This window comes from Thamnophis sirtalis, unplaced genomic scaffold, assembly GCF_051295495.1.
Source record: "Thamnophis sirtalis isolate CommonGarterSnake01/CBP01778 unplaced genomic scaffold, rThaSir2_p1.2 scaffold_6, whole genome shotgun sequence".
NCBI lineage: Eukaryota > Metazoa > Chordata > Lepidosauria > Squamata > Natricidae > Thamnophis > Thamnophis sirtalis.
In genome coordinates this window covers 93,080,562-93,100,444 of record NW_028261386.1, presented here as the reverse complement: position 1 = coordinate 93,100,444, position 19,883 = coordinate 93,080,562, and the positions used below count along the sequence as shown (strand labels likewise).

General features: G+C 40.7%; 1 protein-coding gene across 1 annotated transcript in view; it reads right to left on the bottom strand.

Moving 5' to 3' along the window:
• Positions 1-19,436, bottom strand: part of LOC148045089 (serine/threonine-protein kinase Sgk1-like) — an 87,475-nt gene extending 68,039 nt beyond the window's left edge. Inside the window, exon 1 of the mRNA XM_087718449.1 lies at positions 19,021-19,436. Coding sequence (XP_087574575.1) covers positions 19,021-19,155 — 135 coding nt within the window. The 5' untranslated portion in view covers positions 19,156-19,436. The remainder of the gene's footprint in view (positions 1-19,020) is intronic.
• Between the last annotated feature and the right edge of the window lie 447 nt (positions 19,437-19,883).

The following is a 19,883-nucleotide window of genomic DNA, read 5'->3' as shown; positions in this document are numbered from 1 at the left end:
AGCCAACCCTGCTAGAAGGCAAGGATTTTCTAATGAATCTTTTCAGGAAGTGATGGGCAACTTTGATTCTAGATGCAGGAATTCTGATGGCTCTTTATCTTTTTGTAAACATCTAAAAAGCATGCCATTCCCCTCTCCCCCATACACAATTTCTACTGAAAAAGTTATGGATATGTAGAACATTCCTAGTTTTTTCTTCCTATGATTATATCCCCTTTATGATTATTATTCTGAACGAATTTGCACAGGTGCCCTTTTTAATCTGACCATGCACACTTAAGCCTAGCATAAAAGGAAAGGAAAAACAGCGTATAAATGTCCTTGCTTTACTTCTCCCAGGTTATGTAATCCTGACAAAATATACAGCCTTCAAATTCGCTTTCAAGATTGCCATGCACTTTACTTTCTTAAGTGTCAATTTTCTCTCCAGGTGTGTATGTGTTTTTTAAATGATGTATGCTTTTACTAGAGAAGGCTACTGATCAGGAAGTTTGTGTGCTTGTTCAGCAACCTTATTCCCGCAGGAGATGAAACCAATAGCAATAGCACTTAGACATATACTGCTTCACAGTACTTTATAACTCTCTCTAAGCGGTTTTACAGAGTCAGCATATTGCCTCCAACAATCTGGGTCCTCATTTTACCCACCTTGGAAGGATGGAAGACTGAGTCAACCTTGAGCCTGGTGAGATTCAAACTGCCAAACCGCAGGCAGCCGGTAATCAGCAGAAGTAGCCTGCAGTACTGCACTCTAACCACTGCGCTATAACGAATTTCCCTTTTGGGCCTGGGTAATAACAACAGTTTTTTCCTTTGCAACTTGTCCCTAGGCAAGAACACAGATCTAGAGCTATAAGCATATCCCATTTCATGATAATGAGATAGGACATTAGTGTTTATGTTCTTTCCCAAAATGTGTGACATCTAGCAAAAAATATGTAGCTTCCTTAATTACTTAAAAGTAAAGAGCATTTACCCAGCAGTACAATATGGGATATACCAGTGCAGCTGTGGTTGGTATATACTTTTTAAAGGGCTTTTTTTGGCCTTCAAGTCAGTATTTGACTCCTGACAACTAACTGTCTGGACTACTTCCTGCAATTTTCTTGGCAAGGTTTTTGGGAAGTGATTTGGCCCTGTCCTTTCCTTGGCACTGAGCGAGAGTGACTGGCTCAAAATCGCCCAGCTGGCTTTGTGCCTAAGGCTGAGATTAGAGCTCATGGTCTCCTGGCTTCTAGCGAGTGCCTTAACCACTATACCAAACTGGCTCTGATGGTATACCTAGGACCTGGCTTAGATGGAACCAAACTCCACAGCTGCCTATTCTCAACCCAGACGTGGAGTGGAATCCTATGCATGTAAAGGATCTTGCGCATGTAAAATTTGTATTGGACAACTGTGTTGGGATTAACTCTTTTAGTATCTGTTTTAGAGGCTGATGGAAGTTGAAGTGGGACTGGCAATTTGGCATTAGGGACATACTTCTTTTTTTCAAGGCTGCAAAATCTATCACAGACTTGGGAAAAGGCAGTTTTCCTTTCTGGGGAACAATTCAGGTTTTTTTTTTTTTTAATTTTGGGTATACAGGTAGTCTTGGTTTACCAACTCCCTCAGGAAGTGACTGTTCGCAATGAAGACCAGACAGAATAACAAAGTTGGAAGGAACCTTGGAGGTCTCCTAGTCCAGGAGTCCCCAATCTTTTGGACCTCAAGAACCACTAAATTCATAATTTTAAATCCCATGGACCACTAATATGATCTGCCTAATGATTGGCTGGGTAGGCGTGGCTAAGTGGTCATGTGACTGGGTGGGCATGGCCAACTCAATGTCATTCATGTCAAGGGGCACTTCGCCAGCCTCTACTCGCCCTTCCTCTCCCAGCCACCACTCCCCGCCTGGGTTCCTTAGAGCCCCAACAAGAAGCAGTTAAGCTAAGCAGCCATCATGAGAAAGAGTTGGCAAAACAGCTGGCTCAGTTGAAACTGGATCTGACTGAGAAGGAGATTCAGTAGAAGCACCTCACTGAGGACTATGAGTCTAGGCTTTCCAAACAGATGGAAGACCTGCGGGAGTGCAAGGCCAGGTACCAGTGCCTGGAGGCTCAGCGGGCTGAGATGGTCAGCTAGTGCCAGGCCATGTTGCAGTCCCACTGGAACAAGGTTCTCCAGCTCTTCACCACCAGTGGCAGTTTCCTCCATCCTTTGCCCAAAGCCCCGCACCAGGAGGCTGAAGCAGATCCCAAGTCAGAATTTCTTCCCCCCTCCTTACTACACAAAAAGACCCTGTAGGAGGAGATTCTCTGCAGGAACACAAATGTTCATTGCACGTATCCATCCCAGGGGCTGTAGTTTGAGGACCCCTGATTTAGTTCAATGTAAAAAGTGCAAATAAATTTTCTGCAGACCACCAGTGGTCTACGGTTGGTGACCGCTATTCTAGTCCAACCCCCTGCTTAGGCAGGGAATCCTACAGCACAATGATGAAAAACTAATTTTGTAATCAATCCTTGCCTTTATGACCATCTCGGGTGTGTAAAGCCAAGAAAAAACTGAAAAATTGTGACTTAGTGACGGTTTTGATTAATGATAGAATTGCTGGACCCAATTCTTATTGCTAAAGACTGCCTGTACTACATTTTTTTAAAAGCTTCCATCAGAAATCTGTGACAACTCAGTACTGCTAATTTTTTAAAGAAACTGCCAAGTTTCAACTGCATGAAGCCAGGAGTCAACTAAGGCTGAAGGAAGGACTGATAGATAATTGAAACTTCTTACACTATTTTGTACTTACTGCCTTACTAGCACTATATTCTAGGAATAAAATACAATGACATTTAGTGGGGAAGTAAAAGATGAACTTCTTTGACAGTCTGGGACTTAATAATATTGGCAGAGCTAATGATGATGAATTACCGTTTGCTTTGCCTGAGATTCAAAGAGGTGGTTGGTCTCATAACAAGATGGTGGTTTATGCTTATGGAATTTTGGACAGAATAATGGAAAAACAACCTCACCAATGAGTGACGTGATGTTTATAAAGCTGTGTTAACATTTTTCATGCCGAAAAACTGGCCACATTTCAGCCTCCAGTGTGATTAACTGCAGCAATACACACGGCACGTTTCCAAACATAGTGGTAACACTCTATGCAGAAATTCTTAAGGTGAGCACATTCAACAGAAGTGTTGAGTAAACATTCCTTATTCCTGGCCAAACTTAAAACACTTTGTGGTCTGGCTGATTTATGATAAGCTTGTACTGAAATCATTTTACTGAAAATGGCAGAACTAAAAAAAAAAATTGACAGTGGAGGTTTCCCTACTAATTGATTGGTGTAAAGACAATAAATATTGATCTGATCTGGTCAAAAAGATGCACTTAAGATGCATCTTAAGTTTTGGTTAAGGAGTCTATATAAAGCTGAACAACTCTTTAGCTGAAGGAGAAGCTGGAATGGTTAAATCTAGGATGTCATGTCTCTTTCAAACTAGTGGTGGGATTCAAACTTTTTTACTACCGGTTCTTATGGGGGTGGGGTGGGTTTGTGAGCATGGCAAGGGAAGGTTACTGCAAAATCCCCATTCCCTCCCCACCCCACTAACCTGCTGTCCAGCCCTGTTCTCCTGTTCAGGGCAACAAAAGAAGATCAGCTGGGAGGAAGCAGGGGCGGGGCCAGTCTATTTGACAGTTCTTTGAACTACCGTATTTTTTGGAGTATAAGACGCACCTTTTTTCTTCAAAAAGATGCTGAAAATCTGGGTGCATCTTATACATCGAATACAGCATTTTTTGCCTCTGGAAGCCCCACCCCCTTCAGCAAAATGGCTGTGTGTAGCCTTATGGAGGCTTTCAAAGAGCTCCTGGGGGCTGGGGAGGGCAGAAATGAGCAAAAGGGGCCTTTTTTGCCCCCCAGCCCCCAGCAGCACTCTATAAGCCTCCATAAGGCTATGCATGCAATTTTTTTGACAAAAAAATGAGCCAATTTTTGGAAAAAATGGGCCATTTTTGGAAAAAATGGGCCATTTTTGGCTCGTTTTTGCCCCCCGCCCAGGAGCACCCTGCAAGCCCCCCCCCAAGGCTATTCATGCCCCTTTTCGCAAAAAATGGGCCATTTCTGGGAGGTTTGCAGTGCAAAATCTTTTATTTTCCTTTTGGAAAGCTCTTTAGTTAAAGTGATTGATGAGAATTAGATTGATCAAGTGCTGTGCCAGCAGAAACAAAGTCTTAGGTGCTGCAGATTGTCAGTGATTTCTTTGTTCAGCACATGGATAAATACACATCTACTTACCTACCTACTCTCTCGCTCTCTCCCTACCTACTTACTGTATTTCTCTCTCTATCTCTATCCCTCTACCTACCTACCTACCTACCTACCCTCTCTCTCTCTCTCTCTCCCTACCTATCTACTGTATTTCTCTATCTCTTTCTATTTCTCTCTCTATCCCTCTACCTATCTACTGTATTTCTCTATTTCTCTCTATTTTTCTCTCTCTATCCCTTTATCTATCTATCTACCTACCTACCTAACTACTCTCCCTCTCTCTCTCCCTACCTACCTACTGTATTTATCTCTCTTTCCCTCTCTATCCATCTACCTACCTACCTACTTTTTTTTTTTAAAGGCTCTTCAAAATCTGAGTGCGTCTTATACTCTGGTGTGTCTTATACTCCGAAAAATATGGTACTCAAAATTTCCGCTACCGTTTCTCCAGAACCTGTCAGAACTGGCTGAATACCACCTCTCTTTCAAGCTATATACTACAGGTAGCCCTCGACTACCAACAGTTCACGACCGTTTTTCACATTTATGACCATTGCAGCATCCCCGTGGTCATATAATCAAAATTTGGATGCTTGGCAATGGACACATTTATGACAGTGATAGTGTCCCAGGGTTGTGTAATCAAGTTTTGCAACCTTCAGACAAGCAAAGTCAGTAGGGAAACCAGATTCACTTAATAATCGTATCTTTAATTCAGCAGCTGCAGTGATTCAGTTAACCAATGTGGCAAAAAAAGTCGTAAAGTGAGGAAAACACACTTAATAAATTTCTCACTTAGCAACATAAATTTTGGGCTCAATTGTGGCCATGAGTTGAGGAGTACCTGTACTTGAAGAATGTGAAATAAGTGCTCAAAGTTTCACTTGTATTGGTAAAAACAGTAACTTCTTAGCAGCTTTCAAGAAAATTACAGAAAAGCCAAAACTCTGCTTTATCAGATATTTGCAGTCATACCTTTGTTGCATAAGAGAGGAATATTTGCAAATCAGTCGCATATTTAGAACTTCTGTCTTTTGATTAAATTTGGCAGGAATGGAAAACCACACTCACAGACTTCTTTCTTTGGCACAAATATCAGATCGTTAGGGATGCTGTCTGGGAAATGCAGTTCTTGAAATGTTGAACAACATTCAGCAGTGACAAGAAGAAAATATCTATTCTCCAGCTTTCATAGCCAATCTGACATACAAGTATTTTGGGAAAAGGTAATTCCTTCCTGGCCGCAGTCTTGCTAGCTACTGTAGGTGGATTACAAGGAAGAATACCGAGATTGTTGAGATGATTTATGAGGACAAAGCTGCAATCATGATCATCAGACAAGCGACTCTAGGATAACTAGTCCTATTTCTCCTTCTGGAGGCAGCTATAGCTGATATACAGTAAAAAATGTCAAAATGAGACTTTCACAATTCTTCTTAGTCTATTTGATACATGCGGTGGAGCCTGCAAATCCATTCAGCTTTTATATGAAAAAATAAGAACCAAGTACTATTTTTTCCTGAAGTGAAAGAAAGGCCTCTTTAATTTTCTTTCTTTCTTTTTCTTTCTTTCTTTATCTCCCCCTTCCTCTCTTTCCTTCTTTCTTTATCTCCCCTTCCTTCATTCTTTTTTCTTTCTTTCTTTTTTCTTTCTTTCTTTATCCCTCTTTCCTTTCCTTCTCCCTCCTTCCTTCTTTTTTATCTCTCCTTCCTTCCTGCCTTTCTTTCTTTCTCCTTCCTTCCTTCCTCTCTCTCTCTTTCCTTCTTTCTTTATCTCTCCTTCTTTCCTTCCTTTCTTCTCTTTCTTTCCTTCTTATTTATCTCTCCTTCCTTCTCTTTCTTTCTTTCTTTCTTTTTTTCTTTATCTCTCCTTCCTTCCTTTTCATAGATTTTCTGCTTTTCTTCTCCTGGTCCCACATCACCTTTGTGCAATTACTAACCCAAAGAAACAAAGGTTTAGGAAAAATAAAAGAAATAAAAACAGAACATGACTGCCTCAGATGAGAACTAAGAGCAGAAGAATGGATATTTCCTTTGTCCTAGTTCCCCCTTTTTAGCCTTCTGTCAAGTTTCCCCTACTCCTTTTATGTTTATATAATCATTGCTCAGGAGTTTCAAAGCAATCTTCCTTGTGATTTTAGTCTTGCCCTTAAGCTAGAGATCAAAGGGAGGCCCCACAATTTTTGCTGCCTGAGGGGCAGAAGCAAATGATGATGCCTCCTACTTACCTAAACCAAGCTAGTGTTTAGTAATATTTTTAATCTGTCATGTGCTTATAACTAAGATGCATAGTGTTCAAGGCCAAAGAAAATGGTTATACTTTGGAGCCAGAGTATTCAACCTTTCATGATCTTTTGACCCAATCCATAGTACAAAGAAAAACAAGCTCTCCACTAGTCCTCATTATTTATCCCCTTTATTTTTGTTACATTTAGGAATTGGAAGAGCACTACTCAGGTCATTCAGTGTTTCATATGCCTAAACTGGATTTACGGTAGGTTAAACAATTGTCTGGCCTTAGTATCAGCTTGTTTATACAATTCAAACTAAATCTGTACACAAGTATCAACTTCACGGAAGCGTGTCTTCTTCTCCAACTGCATGGCACAGGCAGTGCCAAGAGAAATCTGCCTTCCCTGATAATAAAAGCACACTAAGACTCAGCCAAAAAGATGCTAAGCATTTGCATTATTTTTACTAAACATAATTGAATTTTAGTGATTTAGTTGATTTGGCTTAGGAGTAAAGCATAATGGGAACAACATTTGCATCACCTATTTTTTTTAAAAAAAATCTTCAAAATGCTATTTACTATAACCAAATTGAGAGTAGGGGAAATGAGAGAGAGAAATTGCTTCCACTTATTTTTATAGCTGTAGGGCTCTGTTAAAAAATAGGAAGCTAGCCCAGATTTAGCTGGCATTTTTGATATTCCCCATAGGAAAAATCATTATCATCCTAAAGAGTCTAGTTTGCAGCCCTTTCTTGGAACTTTTCCTGGTTTTCAAATGGCAGATTGCAAGAAAACAAAGCATAAGGAATCTTTCAGATGAATTAAACTGGAAATGCAATTTTCTAGAGCCAGGCAACTCCAGATGACCTTAAATATAGTTACAGGCAAATAATTCTTCAACCTGCCATTTCCCAGGGGCAAGCCCACAGGCTCAACACACTGCTCCATGCAGTCTGCACCTATTTGCAATTTATCTCCTCCTCTTTGCCTGCAAACTATAATTAGAGAAAACAGTCAATCCTAGAGAAAAAAAATGTTCAGTGCAAGAACAAGAAATCAATTTTGAAAGATGTTACCTAAAAGAATAGACTGAATTCTATCTGTTCTGTTCATCGCACTAAGAAGAATTTGGACAAATATTTGGAATACCTTCAGGGAAGAATAAGATAACAAGAAGATTGAATAGTTAGTCATACAAGGGGAGGGAGGAGCCAGGAAGGACAGAAGGAAGGTGATGCATGAAGTTCTAGGAAGAGAAGATGAATGATGAGAACTACCTTCAAATATCTGAAGGGGTCTCGTAAGGAAGAAGGGCATGTTTTTCTAGTTATCCAAGAGTTCAGGTTTCAAAGAGAAGGTCTTACATAACAAGAAAGCAGATTACCTTTGAAGGACATTTTCAACAGTAACTGCACTTTTACCACAGAACCAATTATGTAGGAAGATGGAAAGCTCCTCTTTGCTGGATGAGCTCAGAGATTGGCAGATGCTATTGGAGATGCTGTAATATCTGTTCTTGCAAGCAGTGGTGGGGAAAAGGGCTAAAAATAATGGCCTGACTCCTTCGTGATATATCCTAGTCTATCCCAGGAGGCAAGACTAATGAGAGAAACTTCTCATTTGTGGCACTCTGAATGAAAAATGTTTTGATGTTTTGTCTGCAGGGATTCTCAGGCATCCAGGTTATAGTTGCCTCAAACGTGCTTTTTCAAAAGGCAACTGGACTGTTGTTGTTTTTCCTTGAGGAAGAAATACAACGTTTCATTTCTCATCCAAGAAACTCCCTCAGTTGTGATGGGGGTGGGGGTGGGGGTAGAAGGACAGGTGCTGAGAGTTAAGACTGGATGGTGGGGGGATGGAAGGATAGGTTCTGACAGGATTGGCATGGTGGTGGTGGGAGGATTGTATTTCTTTGCAGTCATCTGATCATTAGCACTTTTCCTGAGAGCTCTTAAGACCACTTGGGGGACTACTTTCCCCCCACCTCAGAGTCACCCAGAGGTGGGTTCTGGCTTCTTCTACTGCTGGTTCACTCAGGGATGCGCTTCAGGCGTGCACACATTTGATGCTCACTATGTGTGCATGAACAATAATAAAAAAGATGGTGGCACCATAGGTGGCCACCTATGAACCGGTTTGGAGTCATGGCAGGCCGAGTTACTACCTACTCAGCCGAATGGGCCAAACCGGTAGGAACCCACCTCTGGGTTCCCCAGAGTGCAAATGGGTGTGGAAACTGCTGAAAAGGACTGCATTGTAGACAGGGGATAGGTGCTGTCTCATCCCTCCCCCTCTGTTGAGAGATGGCTGCTCAATGTTAACATAAATGGTCTCTTTTATCCCTCTTGTTGTTATTTTTCAAATTAAATCTCAGGGGTTTTTGATCCAGTCAAGCTACTTATTTCATAGAGACACTCAACTGGCAAATAAATTGTCATTGACTTTTTCCAGATATTATTTTAATGTTTGATCCAGCCTCCAGTTCTGTAATCTCCTGGAGATGTTTCAACTTAGTACTACTGAAATCTGTTTAGCTGCTGATCACAGCCTTTGGAAGTGGGTTGTAGAACATATTCAAACATATCCCGAAATTGTTGCTAAACTTGCTTGGCTTTAACCTTCTGAATGCATTTTTAGCTCTATTACATTGGAAGGACACCCACCAGGCCTCATAAATGCATGGCACAGACCCTTTGACACCAGAGAAAAAAGTTGGAACGTATAAGATACTTTTCAAATGAAGAACTCTAGGAAGAAAATGGCTGCTGAAAGATATTTCCTTTTCTTTGTTGCTTGGTTAAAGTTCTTTGAATTATCCAATATAAGCTTTTTTATCTTAATTATCAGGGTAGTGAGATTTGGATTGTTTGCAAGTAATGACTTCATAGTGCTGCAAGTGTGCTTGTATTTTAATATCTATTGTTGTACTTCTTGTATCTCACATAAGATTTATGACACAGGGTGAGATATAAATGATTTTGAAAGTACAAACATTGATGATAAATAAACTGTTAGCTTGATAAGTTCAATGGAATTGTTTTCTTCAGTATCAGAGTAGCTTCACATTCTAGATTATAGGAATAAACAGCAGTAAAAGGCCATCACAGGTATATCATCTTTGTAAACAGTTGGAAGCATCTGGTTGGTTGATGTTAGAAATAAAAATACTACCAGATTCAGTATCACAAAGAAGAAAATCCAAATTTGGACAGAGAGATTGTACTGTGACAACAAATTTAGGTTAGGATGAAAATTATGCCTAGTTATGTATAATGCGCTCAGAAATACCTTTAAAACTTCAAAACTGGACCATGCCAGGAGGAAGGCAGAGTTAAAACTGGGACTGGGGAAGACATACAAGTTGGTGGCAAAACCAGTGAAGAAGCTTGCAAGAATGGATCATACATGTAAGAGTCACAGAAAGATATTTTGTTACCTGAACAGAAGGATTTCTGTCAATCAGAAGCATAATATTCCATTTTTGTTGTACCTTATGATTCTTGATGAATGTATCTTGTCTTTTTATGTACACTGACAGCATTTGCCCCAAAGACAAATTCCTTATGTGTCCAATCACACCTGGCCAATAAAGAATTCTATTATATTTTATTCTTCTATGAAGCTATGTTATTTTTTCAAAATCTATCTTGGAAGAAATTTGGCCTGACAATAAACTTTACACTTATTTGAAATTATAATGAAAGGAAAAAAGAATTTTCTCTTTTATCTTCCGTGTCTTCTTTCCACTGCCTTATGAAAGTTGATAGAAAAATCACGATCTATTTTTAAAAAGTGAACCAGATCCATTATCGGCATTGTGATTCATAAATCCTAGCTTCAGATTTTCAAAAGCAAAGAAAATTAATTCCCCTGTCTTCTGGAGAAGGCTACATTCTTGTTCTTATTCATCATCTATTTGTCTTTTTAGCCTTTATCCAGCAGATAAATAAGCTTTCTTTTAGCAAGATTGGAGATAGTTGAGTTTACTGCTTTTATCTGTCACAAGGCTTAAGCAGAGCATCATTTCAGAAGTTGAGAAACCGCAACCCATTTTCCCTTTCTTCTCTCTTTCTCCCACACTGCACAATTTGATGTTGCACCACATGATTTCATGAAATTTGGAGCGGATCTATCATAACAGGCTGAGCAATTAGCCTTTCTTTACAGAATGAAAAGCCAAGATAAATGAAAGAATAAAAACTTGTACTTCAAAAGAGCTCTTATTAAAACCATCTGGAGACAATTTAGACCTACAAAAAAGGTGTCAACTGTTTAGGTTAGGTAACATAGCAAACGTATTTCAAATATATTCTCCCCAGGATCAGAACTTACTTGAATTAAAAAAAGAAATGAATAAGTTTATTGCCAGAACTTCATTTTGCAGAATATTGTGTTAGTTAAAAAAAAGACATTCTACCACTTTTAAGGAAAATTAAAATTTAAGAATATAGAAAAACCTATCTAATCTATATAATAATGATAATTCACAAAAAACCCATGGAGTTGTCATGAAAATGCTGACTGAAATTCCTTCCATAAATCCCCTTATATCTGAATGTACATGTAAAATATTTGTGCAAATATACAGGGGTTAGGATGATAGGACCAGTAGAAATTAAGAACCCAGAGATAGCCTGGCTTATAAGAAATAATAAATGAATGAAGGGAGATTTGTTTATATAGCCTGCCTCAATAGTAGCAAAAAATTGAATGGAGTATTTCTGAAATCACCTAACTTTAGTATTTAGCCAGTAGAAATGCAGTGGTTAAACAGAGCAAGGGAGATGATGCAGTTTAGAAATAAAATAAATCAATAAGTACAGAAAGTAAGTAAGTAAGAAGAAAGAAAGAAAGAAAGAAAGAAAGAAAGAAAGAAAGAAAGAAAGAAAGAAAAAAAAAGAAGGAAGGGAAATAAATAAATAAATTTCAGTTCAAATGGTAAGGTATAAGGTTTTTGAAAGGAAAACATTTGTTTTAGCTTGACAAACGTAAGATAAAGTATAGGTGGTATCTCATCTTTAATTGGTTCCAGGAGGCACGATGAGTACCAAATGAATTTTCCCCATATGGAATAATGTAGTGGGTTACAAGGCAGCTGACACCAACAAGCTCTAGTTTGTGTATTGAGTACCAAATAAATGATAAGTACTGGAACAAAATTTTCATATCAAAATGAATTGAATACTAAATTTGATGAGTTTCAAAGCAGTTGAGTACCAAAGTACCTCTCTAATTATATGGTCTGGAGCTATGTGGTTTTTTTTTAATTGAGTTTGTTCACGGAACTGAATTGATGGATGTGTTGCCCTCTAATTAATGTTGATGTCACTTTTCAGTGAGATATGGGCAGGATATAAATGTAATAAATAAATAAATAAAATATTCTATTTCAAATAAGCCAGTGTCTCTCCTTTTGAGGTGGGGGGGGAAGGGAAATATATCTGACAGCACCTGAAAAAGTAAATGATTTGGTCTTTAATTTTGCTCTTTTTGAAGGTTATTTTCTGAATCGAATTAACGTTTCCCACATATTTCTTGATGGAGAAGTAAAAACAGAAAAACTATCAAACATCCCAGAAGAAAATAAAGGCAGACCATTTCCATACCATGCCAAGAAAACTACTAAGATCTGTTAATGGATGTAACTGAACTCAAAGTGATTTTTCCCGTTTTTTAAAAAAGCTTACATACTTATGTAAAATGGGTTCGCGTGAATGAAATAATCTATATTGTCTGCATTTTATTTCTTTTTGACCTTCTGCTTTCAGTTAGCAGCCCTAAGAGTGTGTGGGTGGCTATGTGTATAACTTATTTGTGTGTTGGTACTGGTAAATCATGTAATACAGAGACTCTGCTTGTACCATATTTTAAGCTGATGACATGAACTTCAGGGAAAAGAAACAAGCTCAGACTGCAGGAATGCATACAGAATGCATTTCAGGATATTGCTTCAGGGTGCATATCAATTATGAATTGTACATTATTGCTTTCATGCACTTATGACTATAGGGTTGCAGAGACAAGGAGAAGAATGCATTTATTTCCTGTTTACTGAAAGGTCGGTTTCATTGCTCATAGAGTGAATACTTTGTTCATTTCCACTATAACTGAAAACTTTTTATAAATCACAAGGACAAAATGAAAAGGGATTCTTTAGATGCCTGTTATATTGGATATAACTAATATCATATTTGAATCAGCTTTCTTGCCCCTATATATATTGTGTGTGTGTGTGTGTGTATGTATGTATGTGTGTATATATGTGTGTGTGTGTGTGTGTGTGTGTGTGTATATATATATATATATACACACACACACACACATACACACATACATACACAATTTTAGTATATTAGGGATCTAGCTGGATATTGCTGGACTAGTGTAGCTTGCAAACCAATCTCTGCAAAGTAATAGGTCTTGAATTCTAGCCTGGGCATGGGCTGTATGAATACAGACTGATGTGAGAATAATTTGAACCAAAGATCTTCATGGAAGTAAGTAATACAACAGATCTTTCGTCAAGAAAATTGATTCTATTCAAACTTCTTACATTTATTCTGGGTTACAATAAAAGCCATTCACATTACTCAGTAATAATTTCTCAGTAGCAGAATATTTGGGATTCCAGCTCAATACAAATTTGAATTTGCGTGTTAGGGATGCCAAGAATGACGTACACAGGAAAAATAGAAATAGGAAATATGCAGGTTTGTGTTAAGCAAAGAATGATTGTGCGGAATTGCATCCAAATTATTTTTTTATTTACCTTGTCAATGGTTTTTATTGTTCACTCTCAACTCATAATCAGCACCAGAAAAAGCAAGAATTTATATAGAATATGTAACCTTATTCCACAGTGAATGATATGGCTTTATATTAACAATTGGTCTCGTAACATTAATCTGAATATGATTTTCAATGGGATGTACATGTTAGGACGATGCAAGCAACTCCCTGGTCCTCCTACCTCCTCAATCAAAAGCCTTTTGCCTTGAGCGTGACTTGATCAGGATCTTTAAAAATGTGTTTCAGTGTTCTGAAACAACTTGACATTATCTGAGGGACTAAGGGCAAAAGAATTAAAGTTCACTCCAGGGCAGCCCAGTTTTTATCACTACAGCTTTGCCTCTTGATTCTGGGACTTTGTTTAAATCCATGGCCTAAAAAAGTCTGAAAACCCCTGACTTAGCCAAACTCAATAGCATAGGCAATCTGCAGACAACTTTTATCAAAAATCTGGCAGTTACACCAATAGTCAGCATCATAAGATCTGTGGGCTTCCACTCTTTGGTAGAAATACATGTTGAGTTTAAGCAAAACATGTTCCTAGTTTCACTGGAAGGTGAAGCAACTGGGATGGGATTTCCATCCCTGTTCAAAAGGTTGTAGGTCTTTGATTGGAGTATCACACCTATGTTTTTGAAGATTTTGACACTCTCCCGCCCACAATGCCCCTGTGAAATAATAGTCTTGCAGACACGTGGCTCTACAGGGTTTCATGGGACATTTGCAGAATTGTAATGGAGTGCATTTTTCAAGGTCAAGCACACTATCACGGCAGAAACTGTGCCAAAGGACACTACTGGAATTCATCATTTTGTGTAGCTGCAGCATCAGCTTGGCTCAAAAGTTCCCTTTTCATCAGCATAGCTTGCTAGTAGGGCTTACCAAAACTTTTGCACAAAATTACAATGGTCTAGCTTCATGTTTGTTGAACAACACATTCTTTGTATGATACCCCTTCCAACCTGTCATTGTATTGATTTCTACCATGTTTGTTTCCCTATTTTGAAATATACAGTATGTTTATGAAATTATTCTGATATTGACTTGAAAATGAATTTATACACAGCACACACACACACAAATGAAAATGCATTTTAAGTTTGCATGCAAACCATTTTACTTTTAATGCCAGTGGCAATGGAAGCAATAGCAAGTATTTTGCCCTTAGATACACTACTGTTTGTTATTTTAGTTACATTTGCAATACCTAGCAATAGCAATAGCAATAGCAGTAGACTTATATACCGCTTCATAGGGCTTTCAGCCCTCTCTAAGCGGTTTACAGAGAGTCAGCATATTGCCCCCAACAATCTGGGTCCTCATTTTACCCACCTCGGAAGGATGGAAGGCTGAGTCAACCCTGAGCCGGTGAGATTTGAACCGCTGAACTGCTGATCTAGCAGTAGCCTGCAGTGCTGCATTTAACCAGAAGAACTCAGCAGATATTTTATTACAATATCACATGTATCTTTTAGTCATTGAGTACTACTACCAGACTAGGTAAACATGTGGAAGAAATCAGGATAAGTGAAATTTAGAATATTTGGTTGAACTTAAAACCAGTATTAAACTCTTGTGCATTCCCATGTAATTTCCAATTTCCCATAACTTTGAATATAGTTTTCTTCAGGTATCTACAGAATACCCTAAGCCACTCTATAGTAGTGAGGTTTGAGCTTATATGTAACCCAAATATTATTCCAGTGATGAACTAGCTATCAATGGGACTCACATCAAGCAATGTAGTCTCTACTGAGAAAGTTGGTTTATCTATTGGCAGGGCAATAGATGGGTCAAGATGAGCAGAAACATTTTTCTAAAGAAATAAATAGGTTCCATGACCTCTAATGTCTCTGATTTTGACTATGCAGATGGAGAAATGAGAATTTGCTTTGGCCTGGAGCACTGTGTGATTAGAAGCCACAAGTCTCTTCAAATGGAATTTCATCTCAAGTGAACCTAGCACAAGGCATGGGTGTTCATACAAACCAGCAATTATTATGGCGCACATTTCTCACATTCCACAGTTCAGTACAGATTGATGAGCATGGAAGAGAAAATGAAAAGGCGCCAGTTGAAGTAATGTTGACATTTTTTATATGAGACGTGTCCACCAGGGATGCCATTCTGAATAGCACTGGGAGAGGGAAGAGGTTTTACCCCTGACAAAGCTTCAAAGGCCTATTCTTATATACAATTACAATTCAATTTCAGGTAGTCCTCAACTTACAACCCCAATTGAGCCAATTTCCATTGCTAAGCAAGACAGTTGGTGAGTTTTGTCCTATTTTTTCGACCTTTCTTGCCAAAGTGGTTATGAGAATCACTACAGCTGTATAAGTGTTCTGACCTCGGCTTCCCCAAACCATGAAGCAACTCCTTGTCTTGACAAAAAAACCTTTTTATTAATTTACTGTGAATTCTGCTCATTCACATCCAGCAAAGTCTTTCAAGGGAGGATGTACAGTCACAGACCTTATCTAGCTTGGAGAGCTGACAGGCCGATATCTGCAAAGCTTGGCAAGGAGTCTCACGAACTAATTGTCTCCTTCAAACTCCACTCCCTTTTTCACTCCTCTTTTATTTCCTCTGGGAGGGGCCATTCATCGTCCACCTGTGGCCTTACTCCCAAGTCGACCCCTGTTCTTTAGCTGTTCCCTTCATCTGGCAACTGTGCGCATGCGCATACTGGGAATAGGCTCCAGTTATTCATCTGTCTCATCTGATGTCTGACTCTGAAGGCAGCTGATAACTGGCATGCGGCTCTGGCCCCCTCTCTGCCTCTGACACAGAGCCCTCATCAGAGCCTTCCCCAGACTCCAGGACTTGCCCATGTTCCTCCCCAACTTCCTCACTATCCAAATCTGCTGCCAGCTCTGCTGGCCGCTGGCGGGCTACAACAATAAGTTAATAACACAGTTGTTACGTGAATCTGGCTTCCCCATTGACTTTGCTTGTCAGAAGGTCTCAAAAGCTGATCACATGACTCTGAGACAGTAGGACATCATAAATACATGCCAATTGCTGAGCTTCTGAATTTTGACCATGTGTGACTATTTGAGGGGGGATGCAATGGTCATAAGTGTGAAAAATAGACATATGTCACTTTTTCCAGTGCCATCATAACTGTCACTAAAAAAATATGGTTGCAAGTTGAAGTCTACCTGTACAGAAAACAAACTAAACACATGTGAATTTGAATAGAATGTCCTATAACAGTGATGGCGAACCTTTTTGGCCCGAGTGCCCAAAAGTGCACCGGAGCACCAGAAATGTGAAGCCCAGCTGGTGGACACATGCATGCCTGTTTTTTGGCTGTTTTCAGGTCATTTTTGGATAGCGTTTTCAGGCTGTTTGGGGCCAAAAAGCCTGCCTAAAAACAGCCTGAAAAACAGCTTGTTTGGGGGCTGTTTTCCAGTGCTCCGGTGCCCGCAAAGACCAGTTGGCCAGCATGTGCATGTGCACACCGGAAACCAGAAGAGCAGCTGTTGATAGTGTGTGTGCCCACCGAGAGGGCTCTGCTGTCACCTCTGGCACACCTGCCATAGGTTTGCCATCACAGCCCTATAATGAATCTTTCTTCACAATAATGCCAATGCCTTTGTGGAAAGCCCATCTGTCAAAGACTAATTGTGGTCAGGGCTGTGACCCTCACTTATAACTAGGAGTAAACATTATTAAACGCAATGGTTTTATCCTTCTGTATGTAAGATTGCAAGGTAAGGAGACTCTGGGGAAAGCATCCTGACCCTATGGCCGTTCAGAGAGAGGGGAAGACTATGTACTGTTACACCAAATCCACAGCTGTGGGAATTGTTTCCAATTTTCCACTTCATGCATCGAAACTAGTTCCTTGTGGTGCGTGACGGGGTCATGCTTTCTGCTGTGGTGAGTTAAGAGAAATGGAGCTTCTGGTTGGTAATCTCTTTTCTGCATTTAACCATTGGGCTAAATGGAAGTGACAGTCTCCTCCATATAAGGCAGAGGGAGGGTGAATGGAAATTGGTGAATGAAGGAACAGCACAATCTGCCTATTCTTACTATTGTACTTCACATGAAATATATGGTTCTAATATAATCGTGCGCGCGCACACACACACACACACACAAACACCCATGTAGAAAGGATTTAGGTAGAAAGAGGGCTGGAAACCTCTTCGCTCCTGTTTCTTAATCATCTGCTCTCGATCTCCGTATTGCCATTCTAAGAGAGAAAATGTTGCCTAGTTGATTAGCTAAATCTCATGGAACCCAGAACTGCTGAATGAGAGCGGATGCAGTTAACAGGACTAACAAGGAAGACTTTGTAGGCAACTGTGAGCTTGTACCCAGACAAGGTGGCATCATCAGCCAAGCATTACATCATGGGCACAATTTCTCCCACCTCAAAAGCAAACTGGATCTTATCTGTTATATCACATCGTGCAACAAGCTAAGAAGGACCCAGAGAATTTAAGTGAAATAAGTCTGTATTAGTCTTCCAATGCAAACAATTGTCACCAGTTCTTCTTCCATGCCTTAGCATCTAGGATCGCGATTGCACAGAACAACCTTCGTTACTGGGTAGATTATAGGCTGTGGCATAATTCTGCTGAACCTGCAAATAGCTCAGCATCCAGAGATGAATGGAGGCGAAAGAATGCAGCACTTTGGGATATTATGAATGAAAGGGTCACAAACTGCTTGAATGAAAAAATGGAGAAAGCTAGAAGAGCCACACAATGGGAGAGGCTATAACAGGGCTGGACAACCATCCTTTTGCTCTTCCTCAATAATCTGCCTTCTATTTTCATGCCCAGTTCTTTGCCAACGTTTGTTTGTTCCATCTGTCCAATAACCAAATCCCCATTTTAGAGGGGGAGCAAAGTAGGTCAGGGTGCATTCCGGTTTTAAGATGAGGAATTCTGAGGAAGGAGAGAAAAAAATGAACAAACCTCCTCTCTCCAAGAGAGCATACAGCCAAATGCAGACGATCCAGCCATAAACAAAGTTGTGATGGATTGAATCAAAGATCTATTGAATTTAGCTAACTCTTCACAACACAAGCCGACCAGATGCCTCTGGAGAAATCACAACAGATCACCACAAGAGGCAAAGGCAACAAACCTCTCCATCCTCTGTCTTTGATATTCAAAGACACACTGCCTCTGAGCATAGAAGCTTAATATAGCCACTATTGCCCATTTCTGTAAAAAAAAGAATGTAACCTCCTGAGTTCAGTTTATACAGAACCATTCTTGTACAAAGCTTTTATTCGGGTATCATCCTACCATCCAGCCTCATCCCGACTGCAAATTTAAAACTGATGCTTATGTAGTGCCTTGCACTCCTGCCTTGTCCACTTTCTGTTTAAAACAAATAAGTGTCCTGATGTCACTCCATTGCACTTGTAAAATGACCCTTCTTAACGAGGGGGGGGGAGAGGGAGAAAAAGAGAGAGAGAGAGAGAGAGAAAGTGGCAGAGGAGGGAAAGAGGGAGGGAGGGAGAGGGAGGGAGGGAGGGAGAGGGAGAGGGAGAGGGAGAGGGAGAGGGAGAGGGAGAGGGAGAGGGAGAGGGAGAGGGAGAGGGAGAGAGAGAGAGGAGAGAGAGAGAGAGAGAGAGAGAGAGAGAGAGAGAGAGAGAGAGAGAGAGAGAGAGAGAGAGAGAGAGAGAGAGAGAGAGAGAGAGAGAGAGACGCTCCTCGATCAAATAAGCTTTAGCATCACCAGCAAACCCTGGGTTGAAAAATTCTTCTTACCCTCTTCTTGAAAAACTGGAAAGCGGAGCACTTCTTGACAGGAAAGCCATTCATGTCTCTATTGACCATTTTCCTCGAGAGAGAGGCGTCCACGGCGATAGATCCAAAGCAGGGCTTGCTTAGCGAGTCGGACATCCGTTTCCCTCCATACCCCTCCTGGAGACGGCGACTGAAGATCGACGGAGAGGAGGAGGAGGAAGAAGAGGAGGAGGGAGGAGGACCAGAGAGGCAGCGCAGCCTCTGCTCAGCCGGCTTCGCCCTCACACCTTCATTGTGCTGCGCCTGCTTCTGCACCAGCAGCCTCTCTCGCCTTGCCTTGCCTTCTTGTGCTCCCCCACCCCCGCTTTTCGCTTAAAACCTCCCCGGCATCTTCTATCCGCATCTGCCGGGCTGCTGAGCAATCCCAGCGAGAGCCTGATAGCCAACCTCGACTGAGGAAATGGGAACGGGGCTCACTTGGTGATTCGGCGGGGCCGAAGAGGCGGGGGGAGAGAGAGAAAAAAAAAAGAGAAAGAGGGAGAGAGAGCGCTTGACTGGGCGACTTCCAGAGGGAGGATCGAAGCCCCAGAGAGCCGGAGCGTTCGAGCAGAAAGCAGGGCAAGGGATGGGAGGAAAGAAAAGAGCCTGAAGCGCCCCAAGCGATGGGCTTCCGGAAGGCGGAAAGCGGGGTGGGGGGGGAGATACCGGCAGGTCGTGGGGTCCAGGAGAGTCATCTCGGTGGCGCCGAGGGGGGGGGGGAAACGCCGGGTGCTGGGCTGCCTCTGACTCGCCCTCTCCATGGCTCCCCAGGGCTGCAGCAAACCAAGCAACAAAGCGAGCTAGAAGGATCGCCGTTTTTGTTTTAATATCTCTCCCATCCTTCC